Genomic DNA, 18,513 nt, shown 5'->3' with positions numbered 1-18,513 from the left:
ATTAGCACTGGCGGTGCAATGCCCCCTCCCCCCTCCCCCCCCCCCCCCAAACACACATTCAAATGTGTTCCGCCATCGTTGGGAAACACCACTCGTAAATTTAATGTACGAACTAATGCCCAAAACTGTCAATAAACATGGCCTCATATTGCACAGGGTGCCCTGCCAATCTGCAGGCTCGCAAAATGTGAACACCAAGTCTTTTAGTTTTCATGAACACAGAAATGCTTCAACAATTGCTATACATGTAAAGCAGACAGGCGGTTGCAAAATACACACACCTTTACACGTCTAACTCTGTAGCTCTGTGGTTTCTGCTTGCATGGACTTCTTACCAAAACAGCCTCGACAATTCTGGCGAGGTTTTTACTAAACAAACGAATTCAAACCAGATGGAATACAAAAAAAATTCCACATTCCACAAGATTGCACAATGTGGACATGCTTTGGTATATATGCGAAAATACTATACGGAGCAGATCATTTTCAAAAAGCACACGTGTGCAAAACAGTGTTCAGGCTCATCCTTTGATCTTAGAATCATCAACAAATCTGCTGACCTTTCAAGCATTCAAACACCTACTGTAAACTGCCATATTAAAAAAAAACGGATTCAACAAATGGATGAAAAGGCAAAAACAACAAATATAATTTTGTTTTTTTTACTCCTAGCCGGCAATGCATTCCGGTAAATACACCAGCTTGAATCCGGAGTTTTCCACTAAGTAGTCCATCAGGAATACAGAGTTCATATAGGTGTCTGGTAGGTCCGTGTCCAGACTCAAGATTCCCCCCTTGTTCTGTACCAGACCCTCGTGAATCCCACGCAGGGCTTTCGGGACCCGCTCCACGTCCCGATACTTGTAGTAATTTTCAAACGTCAACTTGTTAGATCCTATTCGTGAGAGACCAAAAAAAAAAAAATTCTTAGTTGTATAATTGGGCATTATACTAAAGGGCACTGCATATCCCCGAAAAAAAAATGCCACACTTTTTATCTTTTAATTTAAATTTACTTTATTTCCAATTCATTCAATAATAAATGCAAAATATGCAAGGACAACACAAAATGATATTAGTGCTCATGATATCAAATCATTAAAATTTGAAAGACGAAATGGTGATTTGTAATTAGAATTAAAATCATAAAAAAGAAAAATTGTTGCTGTGGTTCCTCTTCAGAAGCTGCAATTTAGAGTTGGTCACTGTAACAATTTAGTAACAACTCAAGATAAACGAAAACTTGAGTTTAACGGCATGTTCACAATTCCCCTGTACAGACTGACTTCCTTGTCATGCTTGTGGTTTTCTGAAAAGAAAAACTAAGATTGTGATGCTAAGAGTCAGAGTTGAGTTAATAGTATACAAACTGTTAATACTAATAGTGAAGACTTTTCATTATGTAGTGCTTTTTGATCAGTGCCTTAAAGAAAAGTCTAAAATCTTACCAGACTTTGCAGGGAACTCTACAGAAGGTTGGATCACCCGTAAACCCCGGGAACCAGCCGTGGTGCTAAACTTGGCGTCGATGGTACCCTGGACTGTCGGCAGGTAGTAAGCTGTGGAGATGCCAATCTCTTCAAGCCTCAAAATAGCGCTGACCAAGCCCATCCTATGCCACTCCCACGGCATGAGCTCCAAGTGACCTGGCGGGCTGGGCCCATCCTCCCGGATCCCGATCTGAAACCGCTCTGACCACGCCTTCACTGTCTCCGGATGCTGCTCCACAAAGTCGCCGTACAAAAACAGGGTGATGGGGAGGGCCGGCTGGTACCCGGCCAGCGTGGCGACCACCTTGTGGGCGCGCTTTAGGTTCATCCCCACGGCAACCACTAGGGCGACTTGGCCCTCCTTGCATCTTGAATAAATTTGACCTGCTGTGCCTGGAGTGCCAGCTGGTACCTTTCATTGCGAGGAAAACAAGTAAAATACATGTACACAGATTTTATGGAACCCAATCTACCTTTCTTGATTTATATTCTTATGTCCAGTCCACTGCAGGTGGAGATGCACAAATTGGTGCAAAGTGGCTTGCCCAAGGACACAAATATGTTTAATGATTCCTGTCTCAAACAAGAATCCAAAAAAAGACAACAAACTTGGCACAATTTAAGGTACAAATTATACAGTACTTGACCAATTAACCCTCCTGCTGTTTAAACAGTCACAGTCAGTCAAAATTCAGTTCCCCTGCTTTACTTTTAACAAAGGCCAGTCACCAGCAGTCAGATCGTACTGGGTCAACAGACAAAGCAGGCAAGTTGTGGTCACAGCTGTTTTATCACGCACCCAGAGTCAAAGCAGCTGTATCAAGTTAGTTAAGCAGTCCCAGCCAGTCAATCCTGCTTTATGCAGGCTGGGAATTCTCAACTGTTGAAAACAGTCTTTTGATGGATTTCGACTGCAAGGACAACTTGGCACAGAATGTATGATTGCCTAGGAGGTTTAAAACAAATAAACACACACACATACTCAGCTCCCTAAAAAATAGTATTCCTTCACTCACTTATCAATTTGATTAGATTCTTTTACAGGTTTGAAACACATGACATGCAATTCAGAGTGACCATAAATCAAAACCTTCAACTCTGAGCCAAGTAAATTTTATGCAGTGAATACTACTGCATCAAAACATGTTGGCAACTTTTAGATGGCCACTCAATGGCAGTGGGGACTGTACCGTACCTTGACAGTGTGTATGCTTTCAAAGTCTGTATAGGTTCTCCGCTCTCCCACCCAGTCAATCATGGTGAAACCTGCGTTCTTGATGTCCTCCCTCAACTTGACTTTGTCGGCTTTGCTCCAGCCCGTGGGCTGGCTGTCGTGATATTCCCCGTAATACCTGCAACAACAGCCGAGCACCAAGACAACGTTGCAATTCATACTACGTTATGCAACCAAACTGTAGTTGGTGACCCTTTTCAACTTAAAGGCTTCCTATGTATAGACCATGTACTTGGTACTTGGTAGAGTAATCCCATCGCAACCCAATTTGGGCTAAACTGGGATGTTGTGCAGAGGTGACGTCAACAGCCATATTGATGAGGTGCCCAAAGTGAAAGCAAAAAGCAAAGGAAGTAAAAGGTGCACTTTTTACAGGTGAAGAAGAAAGAATTTTATACAGGACAATATATGTGACCTGTTACATCAGACCGCCAGGCAACCGCTACGCAACCCAAACATTTAAGCATCTTTTTGCATGTTATTTGGTCAACATAAAACAGTGTATGTCAACACTTTTAAACAATCCGTTTGCTGAAACTTGACATCACGTGACAACAACATCCAATTTTTTAATCACGGTCTAGTACTTTTTATATAACTGACATACATGTACAGATCCTTGTCATTTGATGAGTGGAATTCACATCATGTGACATTCGTTAGTGCTCCCATTCACGCCAGGGCTAAAAAAGTCCCATTCGCCCATGGGGAATGGGAAATACTACTTTGTATTCAACAGGTACCGGTAGGATCATTCTTGTTCCATGACGCGGTATATGTGTGCAAATGCATGCTGGTGTGCACGTTCAGCGTTGCAAGTAACATGTACTGTTCCAAAGAGCCAGCGCTACAGAGTTGGGTTCAAACGTTTTCGTGAAGGGGTGGTTTGGAAGAGAGAAATACTTTTTCCACCAATTTTGTATTGAAATAAAAGTTCAAATATATCAAATGACAAGAATCTATACCTGTATGCCAGTTATATAAAACAAATATTGAGTGGCTTTACATTGTGAAATGAGAGGAATATTATCGCTCGGTAAAATCTGGACTTTTCCAATTCACTCGGCTTCACCTCGTGAAATGGAAAAGTCCAGATTTTAACTTGCGATAATGTTCCTCCTATTTTACTCTAAGCCACTCAATATTTGTATAATGAATTAAAGTATCTGCTCTCCATTGTTCCGGTGAAGTCCCATTTACACACACACTTTTGTAAGCCTTGTTAAAAAAAAAAAAAAATTGTTTAATCCAAAATTGAGAGAGAGTAGCAATTCCTAGAAAGTGATTTGCACAGTATGCAGTGCTTCACAATGAAACAGTGACATCCTTCATAATACGAAGAGGGTGCAACACAAGCACTACAGTTGTAAGTTATTCAACAGCCTCCCACTAGGGTTCCAGTGGGTTTGTGATCCAGGGCTTGAAAAAAGTACTATGTGAAAGCCAGCAAAATGCACAAAACGAGTGCAATACACCATAAACTCACTGCACCCATACTGAAATTTGTATCATTGTGGAGACATTTCTTTGTTCTCGTGTACTAAAGTTTTCGAGTTTGAAAGTACAGTTTCAAAATGCTCTTATTTTAACCAGAATTAATTTCCTTGGCTGAAATTCGGACTTAATACCCCTTTTCTAAAACTCTACCATTTGCAACAGATCAACATACCTTGGAAATTCCTAGTTTATGAGTAAAATGCATATATCTTTTTCGTGAAAACCTTGTGGAGACGTATTCATCTATAGAAATTGCCCTGTGGAGACGCATACAATCTTTGGTCCCTATTGTGTGCATGTCTCGAGAGGGCACGGTGTATCAGATCAATACCACAGACGTGTACATGTATATGTCTACTTTGGAGTTTGGACTTACAATTCATGAATCCATGTATCAAGCTACCGGTAGCATGGTGATGGCAATGGGGCATTGCATGCAAAATTGTTTTCTCTGTGCGTGCTACTCGCGGATTGATTTTTCCGGCCTGTGTAGGGATGGAATGCCTGAGTTTTCTTCAAAACATGAAAAGCCTGAATTCAGTTATCGCTCGAAAACTGGCATACCTGCTCCAACAATACATGTATGTAAACCATTTGTAAACATTCGTCAAAAAGAAAAGACAAGAAAAAAAAAGAGAACATAATAACAAATGACTGGGTTGAAAACCCTGCCTCACTTGTCAATGTAATCAAATGCGCCGTGGTCCACCATGTTGCGGAGTATATCGTACTCAGCCCCTTCAACATCCAGCTTGAGAATGATGTAATCTTCTAGAGTAAAAGTATCCTTGATCCATCTGGCCAGGTCTACCGTTGGGATCAGCTTGCGGTAAGACAGCTTGCGAACACCACCTGTTCAAGACAAGGACATATGTGACCCATCACCATGATATGAGAAGTTGGAAATCGCCATTTTGCAGTACAGTTGACAGTGGGGCATAACCAAGATTTGAAGGGGTGGTTGATTTTTTTTGTTTTCGGTCAAACCTTTATATATCTAAGTCCCGCTCTACCTTTCTCCAATTGTTTTTGTTCCATCAAATATCTTTAAAACCTATTTTCATCCCATTTTATCAGTTGACTCATCAGTTCACTCACTAGGGAACACAACTGCAGAATGTTAAAATGCCATTTTCTCAAGAATCAAATTGGTGGTCTATATATTACCGTTACTCAACTCAGTGCCCCTTCATGCTCAAGGGCGGATCCAGAACACAATTTTTTGGAGGGCCAAAAATTTCTGGTCCCCCCAAATTTTTTTGGATTCTAGATGCTCTGTGGGGCGATCTGAGGCAATTTCTGACCACTTTAACCAATGTTTTTGGAGGAAAAGATGGTGGTGAACCCATTGCCTGCCTTTATTGCGACACCATGGCCCCCTTCAGCACCCCCCCCCCCTGAATCCGCCCTTGTTTATGCTACATACACCATTTGAATGCTCTTGTTTTTCAAAAAAAAATATTGTCTAGCAGATTAATCTACACATATCCTAATTACCTGTTTTTGCGTCTGCTTTTTCATGGTTGGAGACAAAGAGTGAACCACCGCCCCACTGCATGTCTTTGCCGTTATTCAGTCCCTTGTCTGGGCCCCAAGCTGCCTCGGAGTAAGCTGTCATATTCCCTAAGTAAAGAAAACAGGCATTTCACAAAACTGTGAGTGCCAGGTACCAGTCTCAAGCTTAGGCGTAGACACTGATCTCTATATAAAGACTGGATAGCTAATACAGAGCCGCACAATGTACGAATTTGACGCCATATTGGTGAGACCGGCTGGTGATCTACAAAGGACAAGTTGCCGTTTTTATAGACAGCATGATTTCTTTTGTAACGTCGCGGTTCACTTGACTTATATTTTGACCACCACCACTGACCGAGGTTAACTACAGTTTTTCTAATGTCGTGGTTACTAAAATGCCGCAAATATCACTTTTTCGGCGTTTTGAAATAATAATCACTACGGAAATGTGTCCCTTTTAGAACATCATAATATGTGTACGTGACCAAAATGCGCGTCAACTGTTGATACAACGCGCGCGTATTTACGCGTAGAACGTTCGTATTATACGCGGCCATCTTCGTGAGACCGGGGGCGAATCGGTCAATATGCAAAGTCTACAGTGTGAATGTTGTATGCATATCCGCTATCCAGTCTTTATATAGAGATCAGTGGGCGTAGACATCAGATAAAAATTACAATAAGGGTGTTTTCAAAATCTCGGCCTCCTCTCCAGCTTTGGCTTTTCTTGCATAAGAATTCCATTCAAAACCATTTATTTCCAAACCAAATGGACACGTATTCTTTCAACTTTGGCCTCATACATGTACATGTACTCTTGTTTTACTATACTCCCGAGGACAATGCTTTGTGTTTCCCTTTGTCCCTGTAATATAACACTCTCCCATAGACTATAAGCACACAAACTTACTACAGAGGACCGTTTTGAACAAAAGACCCAACGTCCGAGGACTGAAAGGATCTGTTGTCCTCCCTTTGTGTGTCGGTCCTCGGGGGTGATGTAGAACACATACACATATTATAGGATTTGAAGTTCTTAAATCAGTATGTGCATATGGCTTGCACTGAGAACCCCAAAGTAATGGTGTGAGAAATCAGATATTTCAAAATCCGGTAATATCCTCTCTTTTTTTTTCAAACTGAATAATGGTTATCCGTTATTTCACTGGAAGTTCCAATTCAGCTATCAGTCATGACCATGATGACAACAAAAAGTGACGAGCGAGGCACTGCATCTTGTTTGCAGGATTCAGTAAACACTGGGCCTTAAAGGGAATATACATCATTTACTGTCATTTTCAGAAATGGATGGAATTGGGGGGGTTGGAAATATATAGCAAATATAGTTACACTGACTTTTTTGAGGTTTTGGGTTCGAAAATGCTATAAAAACCAAGAAAAACAATCATTTTTCTATAGTCTGGTTCCCTGCTTCCATATAAGAAGAAACAGAGCAGTTTACATACATTGGGGAATTGTAAGGTCAGGGAACCAGTCTAGCTGGCTCGTACCCGTTCATAGGTTTGTAATCGATTGCAAACAAGTGCGATGGTCAATTGGGGCCAGTATTTGAAAAAAAGCCAGTTTTTCCCAACACTGATCGGCCGATCAGCGTTGGAAATTGATACAAAAATACCACTTTTCTTGAAAATGACAGTATACCAGGTGCCATGATTTTACAGGATGCTTTACACTGTCATTCACTAACAGTCCAGCAAGGTATTTCAAAATGATTTGGTAGTTTTATTTTTTGATGTTTGCAAATGTTGTATTTTCCCTTTAAATGTAATCAGTGGCAGCGCCAGACTCTAAAATTTAAGAAAGCAATTGGGGGGGGGGGGGGGGGGCAAGGAAATAATTTGGGGGGGGGGGGCAGTCAAAAAGTCAGTGTACGCGGGGGCGTACCATTGTCAATGGTCCAGAAATACATGTAAGCCACTAGAGCAACTGTGTAGTCGTGTTTATGATTGAGAAATGTATCAAACCGCTGAATGGTGTATGAGAAATGTATAACAAAATGAACAAAGCCATTGGCTGCACACTGTCTACGCCTGTATCAAATGGCTCAACTTCAGACCGGCGCTAGACTGACTTCAAACCTACATGTACATGTATTCATCCAACTTTTAGTCTTGTACATTGTAGATCCCCAAAACATGAAAAAAATCTTTAAAAAATACATAATAAAAATAAAAAGGAAGCTGAAAGTCACAAGTACCATACTCTGCTCCAACTTTTCCACATGTCTCTCTATTTTCACCTCGTTGCATTTATTTCAATTTTTTATTTATTTATTTCTCTCAGCCAATAGCGAATAGCCGCCAATTACAGGCCGAGTAAAAAATTAAACGTATCTTACAATATAAATTTATGATAAAATTACAAACAGAAATATATTAGGCTTATTCACTAAAAAATATATATAAATTTAAAAAAATATATAACATCGAAAAGATAAAAATATAAAACAAATACTTTACATGTATACCAAACAGAAAAAGAGGACTAAAACAAACATGAAAAAAAATAAACAATTTACAGATGGACGTGGAATTAGAAAACATTTAGGCGACACAAAAAGAGACGGCATACCACACACCCACACACACGCATTTATTGACATTGCAATTATTTTTTGCATAACTTTCTGTTTGATTCTCGCCTAAACAAAGTGGTCTTAACAAACAGCTGTTGTTACAGGTGTTGAAAACACTGCACACGTCATGCTTGAATATTGATATATTTGAGGTACATCTAGTTTCACTTTTCATGCAGGACAGTTTATGGATTAATTGAGATGCTAGTGGCTAGACTGACACCTGTCATTGAATACTTGAATACTGCTATTGAAGTATTGATGATTTTTTTTTTGCATACAAGAAATGCACTGTATTCAAGGTAAGTTTATGGTCCTGATGAACATAGGCTTCATGTACATAATATGGTATGTTGTAGCTTGGGCAAATCTAAACCACTCCCGATGCAGCGTAGTATAAATGAGTCCTTGTTTATTACGTCACGATTTACTATGTTTTGTTTGCTGCCCCCAACGACGACTTTTACACAAATTGCACGTTCGGGTTGAAACAGGACCTGAAAAACAGCTCTCAAAAGTACCTTTTGTACTCATTTAATGACAGACACAATAGTCGTTTATATTTCATCACACCTTAGGCTACATATACCCGAAAAATGACGGAAATGTCTTGGAGCATTCCACAACCTCTTTAACTTTTTTTTCCCACTAGCCAGTCGGCATGGTCGGGCTAATGAAACAGACTCTTAACTGTACATGTAGCCCGCGGGCTTTTTCACCAGCCCGCATGTTTTTCTTTTTTAGAGTGTCTCATAAACAACAATGTGCAAACATGTAAAACGTGTATCCTGAGGCAATCTTGTCTAGCGTGTTTTTAATAAACAGATCGAATAATTTAACCCTACACAAATAATAAAATTTTACACAAATTGATACAGGTTTGCTTTCTGAATGTAGTGATTTATTTCTTCCTGTCCTTTCATCTTTGCTGTAGCCCAATAATTTTTCACTCGCCAGCCGGGCTACTTAAGGAATAGTTTGACTAGCCCGCTGCTGTTTTGATTAGCATTTGGCTAGCGGGCTACCACTAAAGTCAAACCCTGACTAAACCTACATGTACTCAATTCCATGCTAAAAGCACCTAACTTCCTGAAAATCATTAGTTTCAATACCGACTTAAATTTTGGTGATTTTTCATTTCTTCAATTAACAAGTGCATCTATGGTCATGGGTTGTTGCATAAATATAGGGTCCAAAAGTGTGACACTCTTTTATGTCCCTGTTACACCTGATCTGAGCAATTTGCATTTTTTTATGGGTAAATTATGGAAGTGGTTAGTGACGAATGCCAGACACAAAAACCAGCATGATGACGTCATCATCTGAAAGGGCGCCCTCTAGCGGAACATCAAATAGAGTTTCCTTACATGTTAAAACCATCCATGCAAATTTTGCCAAATTTTCATTTTCCCTTTATATTCTTTGATTAACCGCAGATAACTATGTAAGGTTTGAAAATGATGACGTCATTTTATCCCTGAACGTCTTGACTTTGTTTGTAGCCCAAGTAATCGTTACTATGTTGATTGACGTTTGGGCCGAGTTGGAGTTCTCGTACTCGTCTCGAGTACAACTCGAGTACACGCAAGTACTCGGCCGGTACTCAACTATCAGTACTCGAAAATTACTTGGATTTGGCCCATACTTGATTCTTTGTACTCAAATTTTGGCACGGACTCATTGGTTTGGACTCAGTACTCGACTCCTACAGTACAGTACTCGGGAGTACAAATTATGGAGTACACTTTTTTTTTAAATCGATACTATAGCTCATCCTGGAATGCAACATGAGCGCAATGGCGCGGTTGCAGTCTGTATCTATAGACCATTATCATGTTGCGGCCATCATGATGTTTTCCCATTCAAATCAACGTAACCAAAGCGAGGCTGGAAGGAAAATCGTCTGGTTCCTTTTTGCACATAAAACATCATTCAGTACTGTTATTGGATACAGGGACCATGACTGAAATGGTGGCAGCATGATAAAGATCTATTACGGCCATAGATGAAGAATATCGGCAGCGCCTGCATGCATACGCCCCAGTTCAGTGTGTGATAAAATGTGCGCCATTTTTGTGGTCTCTAGTGCTAGTGGACGCGCAAAAAAATAACATAAATCCATACAGCTAAAATGTATACTGTCCTCGGCAGCACGTGACCTAGCTCAACTCGGTGTGAATTTGTACCTTCCCGCGCATTGAGTCAACGCGCGGGAAGCTACAAATTCGCACTGAGTATACATGTACATACGCGCTGCGCACACAAAAGCCGCTTTCCGTTTTGGTTTAATACGATTATTGTACTTTCTGATAAACTTATAAACCTGTAAACTTTACGTTGTGCAGGCCATATTCAAGAACAAATGGGTTTCAGTAAAAGCGTTTGCTTAATTTTTATTCATACACATAGCAAGTACATGTAAATGCTTAAAAATTGGTAGTCAATGCAAATGCCAGTTGTTATTCATGCGTACTTTCACTGACTATGGTATTATTATTAATACCTTATGAAATTTTATATGAAAGTTTAATACGATAATTGTACTTTCTGATAAACTTATAAACCTGTAAACTTTACGTTGTGCAGGCCATATTCAAGAACAAATGGGTTTCAGTAAAAGCGTTTGCTTAATTTTTATTCATACACATAGCAAGTACATGTAAATGCTTAAAAATTGGTAGTCAATGCAAATGCCAGTTGTTATTCATGCGTACTTTCACTGACTATGGTATTATTATTAATACCTTATGAAATTTTATATTATTTTTTATCAATAAATTTTTCGCGATTAACATTAATAAATGCAGTAATTATTGCGCATGATGTGCTTTTATATTTTCAAGGTAGCCCCAACCCAGCCTTGAAATATGACAAATAAATATTTGAAATCTGAAGCATTTACACAATGTACTCCTTTTCATTCATATGAAATGAAGTAAACGCTTATATTTATAGTGTAACAAAAGCTAAAAGGTAGATAATTATTTTCAGATTTAAGCAAATGGTAGGTTTAGTAACAGCGTTTGCTTAATTTTCATTCATACAGATGCGAGTAAATGCTAAAACATTGGTAGTAAAAGCAAATGACATGTTTTATTTATACATGTACGAACATGGTACTTTATGAACTTGGTTAATATTCATTTTTCGTGATTAACATTAATAAATGCAGTATTTTTTGCACATAAAATGCTTTTATATTTTCAAGGTAGCCCCAACCTGGCCTTGAAATATGATAAGTAAATATTTGAAATCTGAAGCATTCAGGGGGGGCCTACTCCTTTTTATACACATGAAACAAAGTAAACGCTAAGTTATAGTGTAGCAAAAGCTAAAAGATAAAAAGTAATTATTTTCAGATTGAAGCAAGTGGTTTTTAGTAATTTAAGCGTTTACTTAATTTTCATTCATGCGAGGAAATGCTTACAAATTGGTAGTTAAGCCAATGCCATTATCAGATTATCTATTCATACACACGCCATAAACCACCCCAGCACTATGATTTTTATTACTTCCTCGGTGAATAAATTAATTGTAATACAAAGTCCAGTACTATGGGTAGTAATATGCCATTAATGTGGCACGCGTGTTTATTATTGATGGCGAAATCAATGATATTGATGGCAAAATTCTATGCTGGCTTGTGATGGCAGCAGATGCCATGGCTACTGAGTTACCGGGAAGTCCAAACTTAAAGGGAATGTACAACATTTGCTTCGGCTGCAATTTTCAGAAATAAATGGATTTGGAGGATTAGTATGTTATAGCAAGTATTGTTAAACTGACTTGTTTCACGTTTTGGGCATGTAAATGCTGGAAAAACCAAGAAAACCAATCATGTTCTAGTAGTCTGGTTCCCAGACCCCACTTAAGATGAAACAGAGAAATTTATAGACTTTGGGGAATTGCAAGGTCAGAGAATCAGTCTGGCAGGCTGGTACCCCTTCACAGGTGTGGAATCAATTGCTAAGAAAATACGCAACAACTGTTGTGATTTTTTTTTAAAAAAAAGCCAGTTTTTTCCAACGCTGGTCGGCCGACCAGCGTTGGAAAAATACAATTTTTTTTGACAATGTCGGCACACCAGGAGACACGATTTACAAGGTGCTTTAGACTGTCATTCCCTTACAATCCAATTAGGTATGTTGTGATAATGTGATCATTTCGTTTTTTTGATGTTTGCAAATGTTGTATCTTGCCTATAAGAGTCAAGTAAAATCTGAATAAAAAAAATTGACAACTTAGCGTGGACTAGGGGTGTGCATTTACGGGTAGTACAGGAACCGGGTACCCAATTGAAAAAAAAAACATGGGTACCCGGCTACCCGTTAAAGAAACACAACACCAAACATGACAAAATTCAAATCTCGGAAGTTGAGGTTGAGATTGTTTACACAGCAAGATACCGGTACAAGTGCGTACAGTGAGCTTTAGTGCAGGGATATGATACACGACACATTAATGTTACAAAAATGGATAACGGATATTAAATCAATTTTTCATGTCAGGGTATTTACTACAGCCCATGGACATGGAAACATAAAAAGAAGCTGCTGGAGCAAGACATTGCGAAAGAAGATACACGTTCACGGGAAGTGAGCCACAATTGGAATCTTTTGTACATATATAGTATACATAACTTGGTGTCCTTCAAAGCTCAGTTCTATACTGTGCAGAGAATTTTCAGGAACCTGAAAGTTGTCCTTGGAGTATTATAATACATGTATCATTGCAATATAAGATACAAAAAATATCAAATCCCCTCAAAATGAATTGTGTAGAGGTGGACACCGTTGTGTACAAAAACGGTGACAGTGATCAAGTAAATAAAAGATACCTTTTTGGGACTTGAGTTACAGAGCTCGTATCAGGAGTACCGTAATTTTCGGAATATAAGCCGCAGCTACGTTGATTTAGCCCATGAAAATGTTTACTGCGGCTTATACATAGGGCGGCTTATACGTCGAGCCTTGAAAAATAATATGACATCCAAATGTGTATTAAATGTGCTGGTATAAGAAAAGATCTGTTGCTGAAATGAATTATCAGTTAAGAAAGTCATTAACAAACCGAATGCACGTCCCACGAAAATATTCCATCGCAGGCCAGGCGATGTGAGTGAAAGCAGTCTTTGACAATAATAGAAATACCGGTAGGCAAAATCCTGTGGATTTTTTTTGTTGCTATAAATGACTTGATCAGTACAAAAAGTTTAAGGCTGATTTTTGGTTTAAAAAAAAAGTCATTAGAGGTTCAAAGTCATGTTCAAAGAAAATCCTGCTCTGGATGTAACATGGAAATTCCAGGGTTTTTTTCGGGCCTCATTTTCGTCTCCTGAGTTCCATGGAAACAAAAACTTGGAATTGTTTCTTTCTTGTTTGGTATATCTAGGTTCCCTAGGTTACAAGCTTTAATATTAACAGTTTTCAATCAAATTCAATCTCTAGGAACACATATTTATTGAAGTAATTAGGGGTTATTTTTCACAAACCGAAATGTGTCGTGTATTGTATCCCTGCACTGTACAGCTTTACGGTGTAAATTTTTGTTTTCCCAAGTAGCCTGGTTTTCATTTTGAAAATTCCCCACAAATGGCTTCAAAACCTTTCTTTGTCATTGTCTGAGAACTTAGAAGTATTACTACGTAATTTGTAAAGTTGATTTCATGAAGCGCTGGGACGCGTCGCAACTCGCGACGCGTCGTATCTTCCATTTCACGAAAGTTGCTATGTGTTGAACGCGTCGTAAGTTCCTTGACAATGGCTTAAAACACGTCGCAAGTTAAGACGTGTCAGTGGTCGTCGCAAAATAAGAAGAGTCATTTCTAAGCCAGTTTTATGCCATAAACATTACATTAACGAGATTATAATACCGAGGCAATGTGTGTTAAGTTGTAAATTTAGAAAATTCATTGAATAATTATGAATTAGACCGGAATATTAGAATTGAAATTTCAAAGTAGCTATACAGTCCAATGAGAGTTTGTTTTCCTTCAAAATTGCATCGCACGACCCATTTTGTTTTACGTTTTAACAAATTTCGAGCTGAGATCCGACGACTCTTTGTTGAATATCAGACGACTATTTACTGTACGCTGACTAAATACATAAAACAGTCACCGAGTTGTGCTATAAATACACCTACGACGCGTCGCACTTACGACGTGTTTTGTGAAATGGATCGCAGGACGCGTCGCAGCTGCGATGCGTCGTAGAGATACGACGCGTCGCATCGCTGCGATGCATCGTAAGTTACGAAGAGTTTGATGAAATCGGGTGCTGGTCCCATAATCTAGAACCAGTTCCTGACATTAATGGTTGGGTACTCGGGTACTCGGGTACCCGGTTCCGATCCACAGCCCTAGCGTGGACCAATGTTTTTGTTCAGTGTCTCCTCTGAAAGTTCCTAACTTTTACCATTGCTTACAAATGATCAATTTTATTTATGAATTTTTTTTTAGGGTGCCACACCCAAAAAACCTCTGGGACGTCAACTTTAAGGGCAAAACCTAATATCGAATGAACCGCCTACCGTCTTTTCCAGCCACGCCCACCGGACAGTGCAAATGATGATTCCTGTATGGTTTGAAGTACGGCGCTAGTCGGTCGTCTATCTCGAAGGAGTGAATAATGTACTCGTGACCATTGGGGTAGGTCTCTCGGAACAGCTGCACCGTTGAGGCCACGTTGGCTCCGCAGTCCAGGAGAATTTTTCGCGAACCTGCGGGATTGCCGACTTCGCTTGACCTGTGGTTACAATCAAAATTCAAACTTTTCATTATCTATCATTTATAAGAGAAGTAAATTTTTGTGTTTTCAGAAATTTATTGAAATTTGAGACAGGAAATGTTTTACCTGTGTAACATGACCAACAAAAGAACACATACCCCCGTACATGTACATACATACATACTTGTAAGGGGGTTATTCATCCAACATTTTGTTACAAGTGCCTTTTTCCCCATGTGCCTTTTTCCCCCCCAAGAGTGCCCTTACTTCATGATACCTTTTTTGGAACGTCATCAACGCACACCCCAACAAACAAACAAAACAAAAACCCAACAAATTCACTGATTAATAAATTCCTTACTTTACAATGTTTGTTTCTCACCCTCCCTCCCCCAATCTCTCCCAAACAAGCTTTTAACACCTTGCAAGAAGAAATGTTGAATTTCATACGAATTTATGAAGCATGATCTTAGACTCTGAACACAACTGACATAACCTTTGACATGCCAAGGAGGACGATGACAGGTTTACTTACATGGATGCACATTTAAAGGAAATATACATGAACAATATTTGCAAACATCAAAATACAAAACTTCCAAATTATTATACCTTATTTGACTGTAAAGTAAATCATAGCCTCAAGCATCCTGTGAAATCGTGGCACACAGTGTATTGTCATTTTTGAATCAATTTCCAACAATGATCGGTCAACCATCATTGGAAACAAACCGACTTTTTCCAGATACTGCCCCCGATTTACCAAATTTAGTTAGTCCACGTTTTGGTTGTCCAAGTCTTTCTGTTGTTCAAGTCATCCGTTGACCAACTCGTTCTTTGTCCAACTCGTCCTTTGTCCATCTGGTTCATTGTGAACGTGAGTCATTTTTAACCAGGAACATGGTTCTAAACATAGTACAGTAGTTTTCCTTTTCTGACGAAGTGCGTTTTGAATAGCAACAGGTCAACCAACTTTGATGGTTACTCAAAAACTCTTAAAACAGTTCTTGAACCCTTCTACTTTTCTTATTCTACATAACTGACGAGTTGGTAAACGGTCAAGTTCGGTCGAGTTGGCAAACGGTCGAGTTGACTCGACGTGTGAAGTCGAGTTGGTCAACGGACAACTTGGTACAGTGGTCGAGTTCTAACAATGGTCGAGTTTGAACAATGGTCGAGTTGGCAAACGGTCAAGTTGGTTCGAGTCGAGTTGGCAAACCCCATGAAGAAACTTACGGAGCTTTGAGGGCCTGTACCCTGGATGCAGCCTGCACGCTACCCCGGCCGTAAAGGGAGGCAACCTCTTTTGCGCTGAGGTAGACATGACGATCCGAGGTTTCCTTGTTGTCCACGCTCATGTAGTTGACCAAGGAAGGCATGAGACCGATACAGACGCCCACCACCAAGGCAAAACACACCCTGCGCATACCCGCACTCATTGCAATCTGTGGGAGAAATCAAAAACAGGAAGAAATCATGAATGATTATATAAGGCTCAATAATTACATGTATATTTCCTGTTCTGTTCTGCAAGGTCTTAATGATCAATGTACCGTACAAATTCTTTTTAGAGCCTAAGGACTGTCTGTGTTCTTCAGAAATTACAGAGGTCAAATGGTAAATCATTATGTATTAAAAGTAACATGGACAGAGTTTCACTCTAAATTTTCAAAATTTAAGCTCTTTTTATTTTGATTTTACGACATCAAAAGTACCGATGTCACTTTTCTTAGTTCCGGATCGGTTCAACATGTTCAATCAGTTCCGAATCGATCAAAACTGCTTCACGCGAAAAAAAATCATGCGAGAAAATCAATTTTTTTTTCAGCCAGGACCAACCGAATCAAACATATTTTCTGATAAAGTATTATTTCATTTTCCAAAAACAGTTCATTCAAGAGAATTCCAGCAAATTTTAAAAGAGAAAAAACGTAAATGATTTTGAAACTTTTGTCTGCAGCGCAACGGCTCGAACTCACCGCGTAGCCAGAGATTTTAGCGGTGTATTTACGAGTGGCGGGGTATTCTGCAATTACTCCTAGTGCATAGGGACAAAGTATTCGAAATCACACGTGTACCCAAGTAATATACCGAGGAGAAAATTTTTCGTCGATTCGCAGCCCCCGTGATTTTCTTTAAACCGTCACCTGGTCAATAGTGTCATGACTCATTGACTGTATAGCTAAGAAAGTTAGACATGTTAGACACGTTTGTGTACGACCAAATTCACACAAAAATTACAATCATTAACATGATCAAAGAAACCTCAAAAATTACAATCGATTGTCTGTTAGTTTTACTTACAGGTACTTGCAGTTGAAAATCTGTTGAGAGTTCCTTAGGCCAGAGAAAGAAGAACACAAAACCTTAGCAGAAAGATGAGCGTAGCTCTCCCAGGTTTCACGGTGATCATGCATGCGCTATAGCGAAGTATCGATACCAGTGTTCTGTACTCATTGTAAGAATCGAAAAAAAACTTGAATATCAGCAACTTTTTAAGTTTTGCTAGCAGCGATTTTTTTTGTCCAAATTGTTTGGAATAAAGCTTATTGAAAAAAAAGTAGGTGCATTATTCCAACCAACAGTCGCTATCCACATTTTATCTGTCAGTCTGATAAAGGCCTATTTTTTTGCAAACTCAACCGTCGGCAGCTGAACATTTTAATTTGCACTGAAAACAACACCCAGTTTTTTGAAAATGTAATAAATCTAAAGAAAAAAAAGAATCATGTAAAAGTTTGTACACCTGAGTCAACAATCGGACTATCAGATTATTGCAATATAATTTATTTTGCAATTTGTCACGTTATCGATTTCGACCCCTTTGAATTTTATATTTCATTATTATTATTTTTTTTTATTTAATCTTCTTTTTGGGTAAAGACCATTTTGCGCCGTATACTTCTCATGTGCCAATTGGGCGATTATAATTGCAGAAGACAAGAATTTTTGTTTTAAATTCGAATCCGTGTTATCAGATTTGAATGCAAACTCTTGAAGTTCTGCGAAGGCGATTCCACAGGTATTCGATACTCTTTTAACGCCAAACCGAATAATCTGGTGTTTAGTTTAAAGACAAAATCTAAGACACGCAAGATATGGAAGAACATTGGACAAACGTGCACGTAAGAGGGCGCTACCTAACTTCCACAATATTCTACATTCAGCCCATGATTGATTCAGCCTTGATCTCAATCATTTATCTATTTTGAGATCAATGAGATCAATGGCCTCGGCGACTCCGTGGGCGCGTGCGCGTTCCTTCAAGATCGTGCAAGGCATGAAGGGAAACAACATGGCGCAGCAAGATCGTACACATGGAAACGAGGTTGTTCTACATTCAGATTACCACTAGATACAAGGATCAAGAGCGGGGCCAGCTAATAAACAAGTTCATTGATCGATTCCCCAGCCCCCTCCCCTTTTTCTTTAAATTATAATAAATTAAAA

At 39.2% G+C, this 18,513-nt stretch overlaps 1 protein-coding gene across 1 annotated transcript; it reads right to left on the bottom strand.

Annotated features, from left to right (window-relative positions):
• Nucleotides 1–382: 382 nt before the first annotated feature.
• LOC119744837 lies at nt 383–17,499 on the bottom strand. The gene is made up of 8 exons (XM_038221001.1): nt 17,368–17,499; nt 16,300–16,508; nt 14,867–15,081; nt 5,719–5,844; nt 4,899–5,073; nt 2,686–2,842; nt 1,449–1,902; nt 383–895 (listed from the first exon to the last, which is right to left on the bottom strand). Exons 2-8 carry the CDS (start codon nt 16,500–16,502, stop codon nt 669–671), a joined length of 1,557 nt encoding a protein of 518 aa, XP_038076929.1. The 5' UTR covers nt 16,503–16,508; nt 17,368–17,499; the 3' UTR covers nt 383–668.
• Nucleotides 17,500–18,513: the final 1,014 nt, after the last annotated feature.

The sequence above is a fragment of the Patiria miniata genome, unplaced genomic scaffold, assembly GCF_015706575.1.
Source record: "Patiria miniata isolate m_02_andy unplaced genomic scaffold, ASM1570657v1 HiC_scaffold_7, whole genome shotgun sequence".
NCBI lineage: Eukaryota > Metazoa > Echinodermata > Asteroidea > Valvatida > Asterinidae > Patiria > Patiria miniata.
This window is presented reverse-complemented; position numbering and strand designations above follow the sequence as displayed.